General features: G+C 36.7%; 1 protein-coding gene across 3 annotated transcripts; it reads left to right on the top strand.

Moving 5' to 3' along the window:
* The first annotated feature begins 51 nt into the window (after positions 1 to 51).
* LOC110466871 (diphosphomevalonate decarboxylase-like) lies at positions 52 to 9289 on the top strand. 3 transcript variants are annotated; one of them, XM_021523674.1, is made up of 11 exons: positions 52 to 181; positions 686 to 756; positions 1195 to 1262; positions 1708 to 1754; positions 2455 to 2598; positions 2958 to 3012; positions 3400 to 3544; positions 7370 to 7537; positions 8160 to 8282; positions 8608 to 8769; positions 9074 to 9289. In XM_021523674.1, the coding sequence occupies exons 1-11, from the start codon at positions 127 to 129 to the stop codon at positions 9224 to 9226; spliced, it is 1191 nt and encodes a 396-aa protein (XP_021379349.1). In that variant the 5' UTR covers positions 52 to 126; the 3' UTR covers positions 9227 to 9289. The 3 variants fall into 3 exon arrangements, with proteins under 3 accessions (XP_021379349.1, XP_021379351.1, XP_021379350.1); XM_021523675.1 differs by having other exon boundaries at positions 75 to 156; XM_021523676.1 differs by lacking the exon at positions 7370 to 7537.
* The last annotated feature ends 11139 nt before the right edge of the window (positions 9290 to 20428 follow it).

Raw genomic sequence — 20428 nt, 5'->3', positions numbered from 1 at the left:
TGTTCGAAAAAAAATGATTCTGAATCTTTTGCGCGTTTGAAAGTAACGGATATTCGTAAATAAGATTAAGGTTTACAATTGACACCGAGAAGGGGAAAAGTTTGGAAGGCTGCTTCACCACATGAAATGACGCATTGTATAACATGTTCTGCTCCAGTAAATATTGCTGTCATCAAATATTGTGCGTATAGACGAACCGAGTAACAAATTATATACCGATAATTCAATCTGAAAATACGATCCTTATCCCTGATTGTTAGCCAAGTTTCATCTGGTCAGAACACCCGATTAAAAAAAAATATAATTTTTTTTTAATAATAACATCCAGTACTATACATGTATATTGGCAGATAGATCTAGATGTCTGGTTTGAGTTTATCTGTTAAAATGTCAAATAGTCTCGTGTTAAGGATGGGAAAAAACCAACATAAGGGACATAAGCAAATGTCATCTCCTAACAATGGAATATACTGTAATTTATTAATTCAATGAAACAAGTTTTCCAAATTTTTGTTTGTTAACTTTGAAAAAATATATCATATAGTACTGTAATAAGTCTGGATTGAAAAGGTTTAGGGTTTCATATAAAAAAGTTGTTTGTTTACTTAAACAAAATAAATATATTTTATTTGACATTTACCTTTCATTGAAAGACATTATTAGCATATTAGTTTTGCTATTTCAGGGGGAAAGAGTGATGAGGCATTGCTACTCCCAGCCAACTCCTCTGTCAGTGTAACTCTCCATCAGGACCAGGTACAAAATGTAGTTCAAATACTGCCACAACTGGAGTAGGTGTGAGGGGAAACAGATTAGTCATCCTGTGATGATGCATTTCAAACAAGGAAATGGAGTCCAAGAAAAAAATCAAACAATAAAGTGGTCAATTCCCTAAGTTTGGTGTCCTTTATAAATGGAGTAGTCACAAGGAGGCTATACTTTGATAAAACTGTCAATATGATTTAGATTTTTTGGAATTTCTATATTTGACATAAGAGGGTACAATGGAGGTAAACAATGAACATGTAATAAGCTTAAGGCAAAAGTGGTGATTATAAATATAGACCATCACTAGTCATATTGTAGAGCAAAACAATCAGAGATTGTGTTCAGAGCAAACAATATAATCAGCGTAATGATCATCAGTGATTCTTTACTATGTACATGTATGTACATATAATGTATTTTCCACAGCTTCAAGCTCAGACCACTGTTGCTGCCAGTCATCATTTTGAGAAGGACAGGATATGGCTCAATGGACAGTAAGTTTAGTATTATCAATCTCTCTGAAAATTTCTAAGATTGTCAAAGTAAAATCTTTTACAATGACTCTCTTCTTTAATCAAAGTGAAAGGGTCTCTTCTTTAATCAAAGTGAAAGGGTTAAAAAATACTCATGTATCCTAAAAAAATAAAAATTGGGATGTAATATAATTGTAATTGAGCTTTAACATTCCATCAAGATATTTTTTTCAGGATGCATAATAAGGCTTATCCGGAAGTAATTGTGTCTATTATCATTGAGGTTGTGCAGGGTGTTCCACCCCACCTGTATTTTGTTTATCATATATAATATGTAACCTCATTACTAGGCAGCCTGTTTATATGGCAGGAAGAGGTCACTAAACAAAAAATGAAATAGCTATAGGAGACTATCTAAACAATATACGTTTTGTAAAAAAAAGTTTATACATCTATTGTGTTACAGAGAGCAGTGTATCAACAATCCTAGGATCCAGAATGTCATCAGAGAGAGTGAGTAATGAGTAAAATATTTGAGACTGCTATCAAATATTTACTCACAGTTGTTATCAGTGTTTCAACACAACTCTTATGGTATAAAAATAATATTACAGGGTCAATATTAACCACACAAAGTGTTCTGAATTATGTAAAATAACATTCACATTACATTCCTTACAATGAAATCTCTTTTCTTATTAATTTTGATATTTTTTCATGATAATATTTTTATTCCATAATTTGTTTGAATAAATGAGATTTTATGAGGGTTGAAATGTATTAAACTGAATGAATCGATTCATGTTTGTCCTGAAATGACTTATTCCTATTGAGATTATTATCTTGAATTGGTATACAGTCAACATTATAACAGGGTAACGACAAATAAAGTTTTGCAGAAAGTATAATAATTATATGAAGAGCAAATGTAAATACGTAACAAAATTGATGCCACAAGTAAGCATTGCAGTGAATATTTCTAATTAGCACTACACACAAGCATCTTACAACTGTCCACATAAACTTTAAAATTACCACAGGTAATAATAAATTTCATTTCCTAAATTTGGTTTTATGTAATACAATTGTTTTGTGTTTTTTCTGTGTCTCGATAAAGGAACGGATTGCTCCGAAAATTTGACAACACCATATTGTCTACACTGTTATTTGCCCCGTTTTATATATATATCTATACATATATTAATCATTTTAGTCAAGAGAAGAGCACGAAAACAGAAGACTGATAGCCGTGACATTGCTGCTGAGAGATTAAACTGGAAAATCCATATTTGCTCCAAGAATAACTTTCCCACAGCCGCAGGGCTAGCCTCCTCAGCAGCCGGATATGCCTGTCTAGGTTTGATGAACAAATGCGCAAATTTGATGACAATGTGAACATTTCATAAAAGATATGTACATTTTAAGATTTGTATACAGAAAGAATATGGATGAATTGATTTTCTATATTGATTAAACAAACAGGAACGAACAATATAACACCACATTCTGAGAATCCTGCATTTACATATCTATATTAGATACTAAGAAGTGAGATAAAGACACGTTAAATATGGTTATTCCAGGGAATATTTTGAAAAAGAGTTAGACTGCAGCATTATTATTTTTTACACAAGAGTAATAAAACAATGACACTACTGACAGCCTTTAAAGCTATGTTTAGCACACAGTTGTATTGAATATTTCCCTATTTTTCAGTATATGCTCTCAAGTGTCTGTACAAGTTGGAAGGAGATGTGTCTGCGATTGCAAGGTAACAATTCACATCCTGTTGCAGTCAAACCTACAGTACTCAGGGTTAAAATCTGCCACAAAATACAACTAGAACAGTCAAATTTATCAAACATTTTGTTCTGAAAATAATAATGATAATCATAAAAAAGACACATTTTCACAAATACCTTTTTTCACATGGCAAACCACTTTGCAAAGGTTCAGTGTTGTTCTCAATTGCACTCATACATTTCAATAACAATATCTACCAATTACTATCATGATGAAAACAATGGCCATAACAAGAAATAAACCATATTCAATATTCATTGTTCTGTCTGATTTATATCTTGAATGACAACAAACCTTTTTTAATCAATTGTAAAAATGGGCGTAAAATTTCAATCTTTTATTTGACATTGTTTAGATGTGGATCAGGAAGTGCTTGTCGGAGTGTGCATGGTGGATTTGTTGTGTGGGACAAGGGTCAAAGATTAGACGGTTCAGATTCTATGGCTAGACAAATACAGCCACACACACACTGGCCAGATCTACGTGTACTTATACTGGTGGTATGTACATTTATCTAATGACTTGTCTGGGTCACCCAGTCAGATACAGCCACACACACACTGGCCAGATCTACGTGTACTTATACTGGTGGTATGTACATTTATCTAATGACTTGTCTGGGCCACCCAGTCAGAAACAGACCCACACACACTGGCCAGATCTACGTGTACTTATACTGGTGGTATGAACATTTATCTAATGACTTGTCGGGGTCACCCAGTCAGATACAGTCACACACACTGGCCAGATCTATTGTACTTATACTGGTGGTATGAACATTTATCTAATGACTTGTCTGGGCCACCCAGTCATAAACAGACCCACACACACTGGCCAGATCTACGCGTACTTATACTGGTGGGATGTACAAACAGACCCACACACACTGGCCAGATCTACTGGACTTATACTGGTGGTATGTACATTTACCTAATGACTTGTCTGGGTCACCCAGCCAGATACAGCCACACACACTGGCGAGATCTACTGTACTTATACTGGTGATATATGTACATTTGTCTAATGACTTGTCTGGGTCACCCAGTGAGATACAGCCACACACACTGGCAAGATATACTGTTCTTATTCTGTTGGTATGTACATTTATCTAATTACTTGTCTGGGTCACCCAGTCAAATACAGCCACACACACTGTCCAGATCTCCTGTACTTATACTGGTGATATATGTACATTTGTCTAATGACTTGTCTGGGTCACCCAGTCAGATACAGCCACACACACACACTGGCCAGATCTACGTGTACTTATACTGGTGATATATGTACATTTATCTAATGACTTGTCTGGGTCACCCAGTCAGATACAGGCACACACACACTGGACAGATCTTCGTGTACTTATACTGGTGGTATGTACATTTATCTAATGACTTGTCTGGGTCACCCAGTCAGATACAGCCACACACACACTGGACAGATCTTCGTGTACTTATACTGGTGGTATGTACATTTATCTAGTGACTTGTCTGGGTCACCCAGTCAGATACAGACACACACACACTGGCCAGATCTACATGTACTTATACTGGTGGTATACTTATACTGGTGGTATGTACATTTATCTAGTGACTTGTCTGGGTCACCCAGTCAGATCCAGACCCACACACTGGCCAGATCTACGTGTACACTTGTCTGGGTCACCCAGTCAGATATAGACCCACACACTGGCCAGATCTACGTGTACTTATACTTGTGGTATGTACATTTATCTAATGACGTGTCTGGGTCACCCAGTCAGATACATCCACACACACACTGGCCAGATCTACATGTACTTATACTGCTGGTATATACATTTATCTAATGACTTGTCTGGGTCCCCCAGTCAGATACAGCCACACACACTGGCCAGATCTACAGTACTTATACTGGTGGTATGTACATGACTTGTCTGGGTCACCCAGTCAGATCCAGACCCACACACTGGCCAGATCTACATGTACTTACACTGGTGGTATGTACATTTATCTTATGAATTGTCTGGGTCACCCAGTCAGATACATCCACACACACACTGGCCAGATCTACACGTACTTATACTGATGGTATGTACATTTATCTAATTACTTGTCTTGGTCACCCAGTCAGATACAGCCACATACACACTGGCCAGATCTTCGTGTACTTATACTGATGGTATGTACATTTATCTACTGACTTGTCTTGGTCACCCAGTCAGATACAGCCACACCCACTGTATTTACACTTGGGTCACCCAGTCAGATACAGACCTACACACTGGCCAGATCTATGTGTACCTATACTGGTGGTATATGTACATTTATCTAATGACTTCTCTGGGTCACCCAGTCAGATACAGCCCCAAACACACTACCAGATCTACGTGTACTTATCCTGGTGGTATGTACATTTATCTTATGACTTGTCTGGGTCACCCAGTCGGATACAGCCACACACACACTGGCCAGATCTACGTGTACTTATACTGGTGGTAGGTACATTTATCTAATGACTTGTCTGGGCCACCCAGTCAGATACAGACACACACACACTGGCCGGATCTACATGTACTTATACTGGTGGTTTGTACATTTATCTTATGACTTGTCTAGGTCACCCAGTCAGATACAGACCTACACCCTGGCCAGATCTACGTGTACTTATACTGCTGGTATGTACATTTATCTAATGACTAGTCTGGGTCACCCAGTCAGATCCAGCCACACACACACTGGCCAGATCTACATGTATTTATACTGGTGGTATGTACATTTATCTAGTGACTTGTCTGGGGCACCCAGTCAGATACAGGAACACACTGGCCAGATCTACGTGTACTTATACTTGTGGTATGTACATTTATCTAATGACTGGTCTGGGTCACCCAGTCAGATACAGGCCCACACACTGGCCAGATCTACATGTACCTATACTGGTGGTATGTACATTTATCTAAGGACTTGTCTGGGTCACCCAGTCAGATATAGACCCACACACTGGCCAGATCTACCTGTACTTATACTGATGGTATATACATTTATCTAATGCCTTGTCTGGGTCACCCAGTCAGATACAGCCACACACACTGGCCAGATCTATGTGTACTTATACTGGTGGTATATGTACATTTATCTAATGACTTGTCTGGGTCACCCAGTCAGATACCGACCCACACACTGGCCAGATCTACATGTATTTATACTGGTGGTATGTACATTTATCTTATGACTTATCTGGGTCACCCAGTCAGATACAGACCCACCCACTGGCCAGATCTACATGTACTTATACTGATGGTATATTCATTTATCCAATGACTTGAATGGGTCACCCAGTCAGATACAGACCCACAAACTGGCCAGATCTACATGTACTTATACTGATGGTATGTACATTTATCTTATGACTTGTCTGGGCCACCCAGTCAGATACAGACCCACACACTGCCCAGATCTACATGTACTTATACTGGTGGTATGTACATTTATCTAATAACTTGCCTGGGTCACCCAGTCAGATACAGCCACACACACACTGGCCAGATCTACGTGTACTTATACTGATGGTATATACATTTATCTAATGACTTGTCTGGGTCACCCATTCAGATACAGACCCACACCCTGGCCAGATCTACATGTACTTATACTGGTGGAATGTACATTTATCTTATGACTTGTCTTGGTCACCCAGTCAGATACAGCCACACACACTGGCCAGATCTATGGGTACTTATACTGGTGGTATATGTACATTTATCTAATGACTTGTCTGGGCCACCCAGTCAGATACAGACCCACACACTGGCCCGATCTACATGTACTTATACTGGTGGTATGTATATTTATCTAATGACTTGTCTGGGTCACCCAGTCAGATACAGACCCACACACACTGGCCAGATCTATGTGTACTTATACTGGTGGTATGTACATTTATCTTATGACTTGTCTGGGCCACCCAGTCAGATACAGACCCACACACTGGCCAGATCTACATGTACTTATACTGATGGTATATACATTTATCTAATGACTTGAATGGGTCACCCAGTCAGATACAGACCCACACACTGGCCAGATCTACATGTACTTATACTGGTGGTATATACATTTATCTAATGACTTGTCTTGGTCATTCAGTCAGATACAGCCACACACACTGTATTTACACTGTTGATATGTAAAAATCTCTCAATTTTTATCAGGTCATCAGGTGAGAAACAGCTGTGCACACTGTGCATATTTAATGATAGTATGCACAAGACCTCTCTGGGTCGTCTCAAAACATTATATAATGTACATGTCAGTCAGAATTAATATGGGAACACTAAACATTGTCAGGTAAATGAACAGAAGAAGCACACTGGGAGCACAGAAGGGATGCAAGTAACAATGGCGACTAGCCAGTTATTAAAGGAGAGAATCCGGAGTGTTCCGGACAAGATAGAACAGATAACTCAGGCCATCCATGACAGAGATTTCAAAACATTTGCAGAAATAACAATGAAGGCATGTATTCCTGTAGTTTGTACACTCATGGTTCAATGGTAAGCTTGAATTCTATGAATCTCAATTTTCCTTTTAGTATTTGAGTAACTGTGTTCATCTAGAGACTTTTTTTCAGAACTGATGACTGACAGGAATTTTCTCGATGCTGTATAGTTAGACACATGTATCATTTGTTACTTTGATCAATAAGAAACAGTCAAAACATTCTTTTGCATGATGTGGTTTTCATATTATGACAGAAAACTTGTACTTCATTGTATTCCCTGAAAATACACTTCACAGAGATGTAGCAATCACACTTGGACATGATTTGTCAAAGGTCAAGGTCACTGTTACTGAAAAAGAATCTGTTTGGATATTAACTTGCTTTGTACTAGGAGGGAGGATCAGCCATTTTGGCTGTAGTTTGTTAAAGATCAAGGTCATTATTGCTAAAAGAATAATTGTCCAGAGCTGAGCTTTGTGAGGAAGATGGTAACAACTATAAAATTTCATAAGCACACAGCTCCTTCTTAATGAAATTCATTGATATATCAACATCAGTTTACAGGGGGATATACTGCCTCTGGAAACTGTTTTAATTTACAAATAAATTGTGTTCTTTGTTTTCCATTACTCACAGGACAGTAACCAAATGCATGCCTGCTGTCTAGATACTTACCCACCCATCTCCTACCTAACAGATGTGTCGCGGAGGATAATTCACCTTGTCCACTGTTTTAACAAGCACCGTCAGGAAACCACGGTCAGTGTTTCTTCTCATCAGGCCATAGTGATGGAGGATGGGGGAGGAGGTGGTTAAAATATCATTTCTCACCCATCCTGTACATTTCCAGCCAACTTCCTGTCATTTTTTTTCAGAAAACTTTGTGTTTGTTATAGAAGTCTATTTATTGACATGTGAACAATGCCAATGTATACAATGTAGAATAATATTAAGTTCATACCTTCAAAATGAGAGTCAAAAACTGTGTAGATTCATGTTTTGTACTTTGTTATAATTTATGGGTATACATTAGGTTTAGGTACTAGTATATACTTGTAATTAAAGGTATTTATATAATTGACAGGTTGCCTACACCTTTGATGCTGGTCCAAATGCTTGTCTATTCCTTCTAAAGAAAGATGTCAAAAAGTTTCTTCACCTTGTGAAACGATTCTTCCCTCCAAAGACAGAAGAGCAAGATTTCATCCGAGGAAACACAAAGCAGTTAATGGAAAACTTGTCAAATGTGTGTATGATGTTTCTAATTGTAAAATAGATTGATAGTATGACTTAATTGAATTGTAAAATAGATTGATAGTTTGACTTAATTTATGTCTGACAAAAGTTTTCTGTTGATTTGGTTCTGGATATGGTGCTCTCATCTTTTTCACTTTTTGACATTTCAAACTTTTCCCATTGTAAATTTTTGTCTTTTTTTTATAATAAATCATATTAACTGATAATAATGAAATGAAATACATCTATGCAACTATTTTAAGACCATGCATATAGGCTCAACAGAACTGACATTAATATTTAATTTGATTCAGGACTGTGAAGAAGACCTGAGTTACTTTCCCTTTGATCCGATGGAAGACAGCTTGAGGTATATAATATACACAACGCCAGGCCCTGGCCCTCAGGAGCTACCCTCTGACCAAAGCCTCCTGGGCGAGGATGGTTTGCCAAAGTCACTTTCCTGACCTTCAATGTATTCAATAATATACATGTACTATTATCATTAATTGTTTTATTAAAGCTAAATTGTTTAATAGGCATGGTTTGTTTTTTATCTTGATAAAAGGTACATTGAAATTTGTCTTAAGTATATCATTAATAAATTAGGCACCTGTCTCAATGTAAATTAATTTACATGTGGTTTTATGCAATGAAACCACCAATTTCAAGAAAAGTCTCGATGTCATACCAGGGTTTGGTAAAATAATGAGCAAAATAAGGATCAATTAAATTGTTCATGATACTTGAAAGGGAGGTGATAAATTCAGGAAGATTATACAGAGGAATAACTGTATTTTATATAGTAAATTTCAAAACCTGGGCGGCCAGGAAGTGTTCAGACAGGGTTTTTTTCCCGCCGCCACGATGTGGAAGCGAGACAGGTGTTACTTTTATGGCGACGATGGCGTCAACATTAAGTTTATGTGTTTAAGTTAGTTTCTCTGAATGTCGACTAGTTGGTTCACTTCCGATTCAGTCAAAGAAGGCTTATTATTTCGAAAAAAATGAAGAATGTGGTAAGGACCATAGACAGCTTTTTAGACTCGCCAAAATCTTAATGGGTCAGAAAGGTGAAATTATCCTACCAAGCTGTAATTCTGAAAAAGACTTGTCAAACAAGTTCAGTGATTACTTTCTAAATAAAATCAGCTCGATCAGGAAAAATATATCGGAAGGGAACTCTACTGCTGACAATGATATCTCTGTCATGAGTCATGACTGCTGACATTAAATTTGATGGGGAACCATTGACGAAGCTCTCACCAACAACCCAGGATGAGTTGCGCAATATCATCATGACCTCGCAATCGAAGTCCTGTGAGCTTGATCCACTGCTTACAGACCTATTAAAGCAATGTCTTGAAGCACTGCTTCCTTTGATTACCTCAATCATGAACAAATCATAGGCTGAGTCAAAGGTTCCATTGTGTTTCAAGAAGGCACATGTTAATTCATTGTTGAAGAAGCCTGGAATGGACAAGGAGGAGTTAAAAGAACTACCGCCCAGTATCAAATCTGCCTTTTCTGTCCAAGATCTTGGAGAAGGTTGTGTTCTGGCGTTTAGAGGTTCTCCATGCAAACATGCAGTCTCCATGACAACCTTCAATCGGCCTACCGCATGGGACACTACTAGAGGGTCCAGAACACTGCAGCACGGCTGGTTACTCGTACTCGAAAGAGAGAGCACATCACACCTGTGCTATATTCATTGCACTGGTTACCTATAAGATACAGGTCGCAGTACAAAATTTTGGTGTACACGTACAAGGTACTGAATGGAAGTTCCCCAGTACCTACAGGAGCTTGTTACCCTGTATCAGCCGTCACGATCACTGCATTCGGAGTCAAAATCATTGTTGTGTGTCCCAAAATCTCGTAATGTGACCTATGGAAACCGGTGCTTTGGGAGGGTTTCCGCCACGTTGTGAAATAGCTTGCCATCTGGTATTAGAAAGTCAAATACCCTGGCCAAATTCAAGAAAGACATAAAAACTCACCTCTTCATGTCTGCATTTTAAGCTCTTTGCAAAGTCGTCATGTAAATACCACCTTTATTTATTCATTTATGTGCACATTGCGATGATTATTTGCTCTCTTAATGTATAAAAGTGATTATAAGCCTTTGTTTTTTGTTTCACAATTATTACTAATTATATATAATACTATTATCCATATGGTGTAAAGCGCTTTAGAGTTATTTTACAAATTATATAGGGCGCTATATAAATGTTGTATATTATTTATTATTATGAGAGAATTAACACATATGCTACCACTTCTTTTGATGGCAGTACCTGTATTTATCTATTTATCTGTTATTCATATACTTTTCATTCCGCTAAATATCCTAAACATAGAGACGTTTTCAAAAGAAAATTTGCGCGAGTTGCGCGAGATAACAGTATTTAAAATAATATGCAAGTCATATCTAACAAAGGACACCTTTCTTTGGCCAAAGGAACAAAGGACACGAATTGCTCTGGAAGGGTACATACATTTCCTTTTTTAATTATTAAGTATAACAATATCTACTCGTAACAGGAACCGTTACACCATAAGGTGCCGAGGCTAACCAAGTATAGTCGCAAGTGATGCATCAGAAAATGATCGCAATGCCATAATACTAGGGTTGTCAAACCGGTCTTATTTTTGTAACTGGTTACTCGAACAACTTGCCGATCGAGTATCCGGTTAATCGGTCAATTTGGTAATTAAATAATAAACAGCAACAAATACATTATATGTTTGGAAAATGATCTATCTGAAACGTATTTACACCACAAACATACATGTATATATTAAATATCATGATAGTTTACTGGTGTATTTCAAGGTTAACATTGGAAATAGTTGCATGTAACCTCAGTAAGCCATGGACAACAAATGTTGGAATGCAGTAAGACGGATTCAATTACAGCTATCTGTACAGTACTCAAAATCATATGCGGTAATATTATTATTTAGAACAAAATTTGCTTGACAATCGTTTAAGGACATGTTTGCTCATTCAAGTGTGTTCTCTTCAGATTATCTTTACATCTCGCATGTGAAGGCGCGTTCTATCTCAGAAAGTTGATATTTCTCAACTTTGTATTCTGGCTTCTTTCTAAAATTTGGTCAAATTTTTTATGGTGTTGTCGTCATCTCTTTGTCAGTATTTAAATAAGAGTACAAATTTAATCCATGAACACGTTTTTTATTACAAAACTTTCCAATTTTGGTCGCATCTATACAAATGCATATAGTTGGTAGGTCAAGGAAACATAGGGGTCCCAAAAGGGGTAAGTAAATGTCCGACTTTTCGGTTAAGGATTTTGGTAACCGGTTCGTAATCTTTCGCCCGAGTAACCGGTTGACCGGCTAACCGTTGACAGCCCTATATACCAAATCTATAACATCGGTCTATATCTAAATGTCGACCAATCAGGACCCGACCTAACACAGACATTTTGTCAAATAAAAAAAAATAAAAAATGAAAACGATTTTTTTTTATTAATGAGTAAAGATTGACGAGTAAATAATTTTTAGTAGCGAAAATGCATGGAATATGGAATAGATATAAAACCAATTGAATATGAATTTTTGAACTGTTGAGATATTCGGTATTGTTAATATAATACTGCAATTGTAGCCATATTCATTATATCTATGAAAGTGATGGGTTTTCCCAGACTTAAAAAAATACTTTTAATACTTTCCCATCCGAGGACCAACTTTTGAATAAACTTTTTGATTCCATGATGTAATCCCCTATGTAAAAACAAATCGTAAGACGGAAAAGTGGTCTTCCTTTGGAAAAGTGCTCAAAATGATGAAAAACAGGGTTGATCAAGTTTTCAAAACTGCGACAGATGTTCCATGATCGTCTATGCCCGGTGTAGCCTAATGTGTAACGCAGTTAGCTGGTTCGAATCCACATTCAAATACATTTTTTTTTCTTCTTTCTTTTTTAACATTTAGGCAAGTGATCATTTTCCTTAGTAAAGTGAAAAATAGTTTTCAAATCAATGGAACATTCTATTGATATTTTAATAACATACCTATTGATTTATCTTCTGTGGAATCATGTCAACACATCCCTGTACGCGTGTACAGTACAGCTACGCTTTGTTTTATGAATTGTTTTACCCTCCAATTGGCACTAGTATTTTTATTTATAATCTTAACACAAACAAATGATGCCGAAATACAAAATATACGGGATTGTTGCGTCAGAATAGAAAAAAAAGACAAAGCAAAAAAAAGAAGTGTTATTATCGAAAAAATATTACCAAACATGCGGGAAAATTCATCGTCGAGGACAATCTCTTTTGTTTTAAATGCAGGAAGACTGCAGCACAAAGTTAGGAGCGCAACACACGTGTAAGACATTCCAATCGAAAACTATATGTAATTTTACCATTCCAAGCACCAGGAAGAACAAAATGAAGCTGTGTGCTTTTTAAGAAAACATGTAACGGCATGACGTAGGCAATAGTTAATAGTTATAAGAATAAATCCTTACAAACTTGGTAATGATTGTACGATCTTGTGTTTTATACAGCATAACGCGAAATAAGCATTTTTTTGAGTCTTTATCGTCAAACGCATGTATTAATAGCCATGACCCAATTCATTCTGAAGAGGGTAAGTTGTGGATTAGGGCTACTCCGTCGTATCAAACAGTATCTGCCAGTAAGTGGACGGTAAAAAAAAAATCATGTGTATTTCCGCATTTTGTTTACTGCTGTACAGTGTGGGGAGGCTCTACTGACAATATAATGAACAAGTTAAATAAGTTACAAATATCCATTTGAAACTCCTTCAAAAGAAATGTTTTCTGTGTTGAAATGGATGCCTATCAAATTGTATATTAATAATGTGTACATGGACTTGCTCCTGAATATTTATGTTCTTGTTTTAAACATGTAAACAGTGTCCACTCCAGAGCTACACGACGGGCTGAACAGAATGTGTTGTACATTCCTAAGCACAGGACAACCTTCTATTCTAGTCACTTTGTTTTATCAAGTTGTAAGACTTGGAATGCACTTCCAAATGATGTAAGGTCATCACCATCTTTTAACACGTTTAAGCATAGAGCTATAAAGCACTACTGTAATTCATACTTTTAGATAAAGAAAACAGTTTTTAATTTATGCTATATTAGCGTATATCCTGGTAATTTTTATACTTTGCTATATTAGCATATGTGTATGTAAGGCTCCGGCCATTTAACTATTATCAGACCTTCAAAGCATGAGAGTTATGCTTTCTGTGATATTTGATGTATTGTACTATATAATTGCATGTAATATTTTCAGCAATCTCATAACTTATATTTTAGAGGTCATTTATGTTTAATTTATATTACTATGTTTTAAGAAATACTATGTAAACACTAACACATTTCACTAACATAGAGGACCCTGAGGGAGATTAGCCTTTGGCTAAATCAGTTTTTTTTAATCCTCAATAAATAAAGTTTATTATTATTATTATTATGACCTTAAATTCGTCTGTTTACAATAATCTATTCTTAGACACGGGATTCCGATTACCTGAGTACGCGTCATAACAGTGCACGGTTGGAAGCGCGCACTAGCGGGTCATAGAGTTGGGGAATAGGCATAGCAAAAACCCGCCATAGCTCTTTCAACTAATCAGAAGCCAGTCTGCAGGAGCGATTTTGCGGAAGATCTTGGCCTTTTTCCCAACTTCAAGAACACGATTAAAATATTCAATTAAACAACTTTTATTGTGCTCCATAAATCAGAACAGAAATTGTTATAGCCTGAAATGACTCAGCAAATGATAGGCCATGATTTAGATCTGTTCGGAACTTAACATCGAATATCATTAGTGACTACATGTATTAAATATACTACTCACATTTTGCTAAGGATCACTTTTGTTTGTGGGCATATGTGAAAATAAATATTTAGTTTGGTTTATACTGAGATTATTTTTGAAAAATTGATTGTTCTTTTAATTCATCAGAAGTGCAAAAATTCCAAAAATCGTAATTACAGTAGGAAAATGAGCCACCGGAAAAGGTTACCTTTAAAATTGGTAACAACGGGGTATTCACTAAAATCCATTCGTTGAACTGATAGTCTCTTGCTGTAGATACTGCTCAGTCACCCTTGCTCTCAGATGCTCTATGTGACCTAGCATTATCGCCCAAAAGGATAAAGTCAGGACCGATAACGCCAGCGCAGGGTCTGACATAGGCATCAAGGATTTCATCGCAGTCAATCCGGGCCGTGACAGTACCATTATGGAAGGCATGGAAAGCCCCCCCNAGGTTGTCTCCATACTCTAACGCGCCTGTCGGTGAAGTCGAGACAGAATCTTGAATCGTCAGTAAAAAGAACCGGTTCCCATTCCTGAATAGTGCTGTGACCTTGGGACCAATCTAATCGGTCCCTAACATTGCGGGCAGTTCAGCATCATGAAAACGCTTCCTAACTGTCTGAGTGGCTATCCGGGGGTACCAGAAGTATTTAGGTGGCCATTTCGTAAAGCTGTGGCAGTCTAGAACCTGTGACACCGTGTCTGTATGAGCAAAAATCGATTTTGGCGCTGCTTTTTAGCCCTAGACCGACCTCCAGCATGACGTCTGGAAGGGTTTCCGTTAGTTTGGAAATAATTCCACATTCTTGCCACCTCACTTTGAGACACAACAAGGTCTGCTGCAACCTGACGTTGAGACATGCTATCTTGCAGCATGCCGATGCCACTTTTCATTTCACCGTCATTTAACCGTTGTCTGGTTCGTCTTTGTGCCATATTAAAACAAAAACACTCAACGGATATTCATCAAATTGATTTCCTTAACAATTTGTACAACGTCTTACTTAGCCAAGCTTAGCTTTTGAAAGGGATGTACATGTGGAAAAGCGTGCACGCGCTTTTATGGTTGACTGATCAACCCACACAGGACGATTTGGAAGGCTAACATATTCGCCCAAAACAGGACGGAAGGAAAATTCTGCAATCGCGAAGTGGTCTGCGTGTCTCTAGACTATTTCTAGTTTGTTTATGTTTCCTTCCTTTGCTGGGCTTTTTAACTGTCGATGCATATTTCATAGATGGTCCTACTAGAATGGGGTGACATTCAGTTTTAAGCTTGGTTGGCAACGGTTGATATTTCTGCCAGGAAGTGCCTATTGATGGTAAGACGGACCCTGAAGCCTTAAGGAATTTAACAATGTCTGGTCAGCGATACAGATAGGACAACTTACATCCTATCGTTCTTCCATATGCTTGTACAATTCGTCAACTCCATTCTGATGGATGGCAATAATCGTTCCTATCGTACAAAGATAGCACGTGAAGCACTTCTATCTTCATTTAGATTTATCAGTTTGGAAATATGACATATCAAAGTTTAACTTTATACACAACTATTGTTCGTATTAAACGACATTCGTGTTAAATGAGCCAGGGCCCGTATTCATGAAACCGTTCTCCTGCTCAAGCATGGATTCTGTGCTCAATCCTGCTTTCTTGTAACCCGCTTAAGTCATGTAAAAGGATCAAAAATTCAAATGTAAACATTGAAAACCGTATTCGGCTTAAGTCTCTTCAATAGTTTTCCAAACCATTGACAACAATATTTTATTTTATCAATTTATAACGGGAACAAGAAATGTGGCTCGAGTACAAAATCCATTTCTTGAACACGGGCCCAGAGCTTGACAAAGGGACCAGACTGTCTGTCGGTCTTAAAATCTTTCATTACGTTTAATACTTACATTGTTTGTGTATGATGTAAACTGTGACATTACTGAAGCAATACCCTTAAACTGATACTTATTTATCTCTAGGCCTGAATCAAACAGAACACGTCTGAGACGTTCTTCAAAGACACATTTAAAAGAGAAATATCCTTCCTTCAACAGTTCAGAACTTGAAATTGCACTTCTCAGGAAAGGATTCATGGTCCACAAATGACCATTAGTAGAATTATCCGCAGATTTCATACGAAGCTTTGACATGATATTTATTTGCGTTTATTTGAATGAAATTGATTTTTTGAAGTACATGTGATATAACTTTGAAATAGGGGGGTATGACTAGTTATTATTTATTTATATTTTGGCTGCATATTGTATTTATTGAAGAAATGCCATTGGACACTATTTATAGATACATTGCTATTAATGAATTAACACGTTTATTTCAGACAGTTTGAATAGGTTTTGTTGTAGTAAATGTGACCCTTACCTTATTTTGCCCATTATATACATGTATACATATATGACGCACATACCTCTATTCAGTGTTACATCTCGGGGCAATTTGAACGACATTTGTGAAGGACAACTATAAATATTGATATACATTCCATCGCTTGAGCGATCTTACTTTCATTGTTAATTTTAAATGTAAATTTATATGTTAAAGAAGAAAGAAGAAAGTCAAGAACTTTATTATTAAAACTTTGCTAAATTGAATTGCAATGTTTATTTTCTCAGTTATTGGAAAGAACAAAACACAAACTAACTGAATGTTGTTGATACGAAAATTGTATTTTTATCCGACATGGTATTGAATATAAAAAGTACTAAACATGATAATGATGTGATTACGGTAAACATTGGCGAACCCAACTCTCACCACACCAAGATGGCGAAGTTTGCTCAAAGTGACTTTCCGCGCCAAGGTAGACAGCTTCGTAATAGACAAATGCTGAAGCCATACATGCATGGTGTGTATGTTGAGTATCGGTGCTATCTCCAAACAGAAACCGCTTCCTGTCCAAATGACTGCATGATGCCTCCATGTTCTTCAGAAATAAATTGTCGCAGTCGTGACGGACCAGTCCATACCGTACTGCCTTTAACAAGACCGTACAATGTTGGCAAGGCATGATCAGTTAGAGACATTTTAGGTTGAGACTATTGGAAAATAAGAGACATTTAGGTTGAGAATTTTTGAAAAAAATAGTTACTTAAGAAAACTTAATGAAGGAGGTTGTTCTGTTTCTCATAATGATTAAGTATAACTAACATATTGAAAATCCGTAAGAGTTCATTGTGAGTTTATCAGTTGGTATTTAGCGTTTACGACAAGGGGGTTCAGTTTTGTAAAAAAATAAAAAAATAAAAAATGGTGATGGTTGACCCCTTTGACCAAGGAAAAACAGGGATTTTTTTCATAAAATTGTTTCTTATGAAAGGCTTGATATTTTTTACCTTCGTAGGTTGTAATTCATATGAAGTTTGAAATTCTTTCCTATGGCATTCCATCAAAAGGATATTTTTATTTAATGTTATGCAACAAGAGGGAGTTTTCGGGTTCTCTTTTTAATCCTCAGTATCCAGACTCTAACTGGGAATTCAATATTTCTAGACAGGTATGAATATAGGTACGTTAGTCTAATGAAAGTGGCCTTACACAGAAGTAGCAGACGTCGTGTTGGTTACAGTTAGGTGTGAACGTGTCCTTGTAGAAGAAGGGGAGATCACCAGGGATGCTACATCCGTCAGAGTGTGAGCTAGTGGTACAAGGATTTGCCGCCAGACTGAGCTCAATAAGTAAGCATATTGCTGCTAATGTAAGAATCATTATGTATGCGGGCGACTCTACAATAAGAAAGAAGTGGACAAATCATGACATTTCAATTAGAGGGAAACAATAATAACAATGAGTGATTAAGGTATTTACTCGTATTAATCTGTTCCAACATACCATGTCTCCGGCACACATACAAGCATGCACTCTAACACAACACACATACAAGCATGCACTCTTACACAAGACACATACACGCATGCACTCATGCAGACACGTCCTTAAATGATCTCAGCTGTTAATAGGACGTATAACAAAATAAAACAAACCAAAACAGTATCTTTTGTTTCTGCAGAAATAAGATTGTAATTATTTGAAACCGACTATGGATATATTCAATTCCTATGACGTAAGACATACATATGTATTATTGTTTCTTCTATTGATAAGTTCGCTGTTCCTGATGGCTGATTTAGTAGATAAATGGCAGCTTCAATGCGTTACGAGACGTCGATTAATTACATGTTCTTACGTCTTCAGCTACTTATCAGCATTTTAATCTCTGCTAGACCAGTTGCTTATTTTCTGCAAGTGGCGAATATGGGTTTAATAAATTGTCCTAATTTGTAAATGGTTTCCACCTACGAAGACTAATGCAAGAGATTACTATCGTATAGAAGTGTGAATAACAGGTGCTCGTTGAGAGTTACTATCATAGGTAGCTAACATCATAGATATAAACAAATATAGCATTGAAGACGAAAAATGTAGCTTTAACTGGAATAGTTAGCTGATTAGAAAACTACAGGAACTGAGGTCACACAAAAGCTAACTGAATCTCTTTAGGAAGTCATCGTTTACTTCATCAAGTGTGACACAAATCTTTGTCTCTAACACTAAAAGACACGGCGAACTTGTGGTCACGTTAAACGTAGTGTGTCTTCAGCTTCGGTTTTAATCTGATAAAAAACTGCGTACCTAATTTGTTTGTCAACGCAACGTAAAACCCGGATGCTAGGAACATATACTATGAATAAGCGAATGTGACATAAACTTTATAAAGAAGAGAAGCTGATATCTTACTACTGGGGAAAGGAATGTTAATCACGATATTAAAGTCGTCACGTTTACCTAACTGGTATTGAGATGAGAGATAAAGTCGAAATTTTGAAGGATGTACGCCAATTCTTATTAATCGAGTAAGAGGCCAAACATCATTATATATCTGAAATGAATTAAAATCAGAGGATAGTTTTTTTTATATCTTGTTCAATTAAATTCCGATTAATATTAATATTGATTCACGACGACATCGGCATCGTTTGTATAGCTGTTCATTCGTTGATGCTAATAGTGTGATGCTTTACACAATGAGTATTTTCCATTGACAACAAGGTAACCGAATTTGTTTTTGTTTAGTTCCTAAAAACGCGGTAGAATTGAACTAGATAATGTAAATATTTCTACATCTCCAGCTTAATTTGATGAATGGGGGTATAAACTGTAGAGTTGTCGAGGTTTTCATGAATGTAATTCCTTACAAAGATTGAACCATTCTTGAGATCTTAAGAAGTTCTCCAAATAATCATGTTGCATACACAGACAGATAACTGATATTTAATGTATGTAACATTTGATCTCCGACTTGTACTTTCCTGTACTTGGTAAATATATCGAAGAGGACTAAAATAAAGCTCCCGAACGTATGAAGTAGAGCGTATTGACTTTAGATAACGACTGTGAAGATTAAGCTTACTAACACTTGTGGATCCAAGGACATGTTTGAAACTGGTCAATTAGTATGTTCTATTATTTTAAGAACCTAATAAGTACACTGATATTTCGTGAAAGACAGCAATGCCAGGTTTGCATTTTACTCGGACCTATGTTAAGAAACTAATTGTTGAAACAACTTCATTATTTTCTATTTCGAAACTTGTTTTTAAGTACTTTTTTATTTTGATATTTAATGTATTTACTTGTTTGATTTATATATTATTTGTATGGTATGATTTAAAACGCATTAGTTTATACAGAAAAAAGTCACAGGTACTTACTTAGGAGCTGTAGGTCGATTAGGAAGGGTCAGACAAAGGAGGAAACGTAGTTCTTACTCTGATAACCTGCTCTTATCACAGAGACATGAGCCTTAATCACAATCTGA

The sequence above is a fragment of the Mizuhopecten yessoensis genome, unplaced genomic scaffold, assembly GCF_002113885.1.
Source record: "Mizuhopecten yessoensis strain PY_sf001 unplaced genomic scaffold, ASM211388v2 scaffold11145, whole genome shotgun sequence".
NCBI classification, from domain to species: domain Eukaryota; kingdom Metazoa; phylum Mollusca; class Bivalvia; order Pectinida; family Pectinidae; genus Mizuhopecten; species Mizuhopecten yessoensis.
Note: the sequence above shows the minus strand (reverse complement) of the source record. Positions and strands in the feature narration are given on the sequence as shown.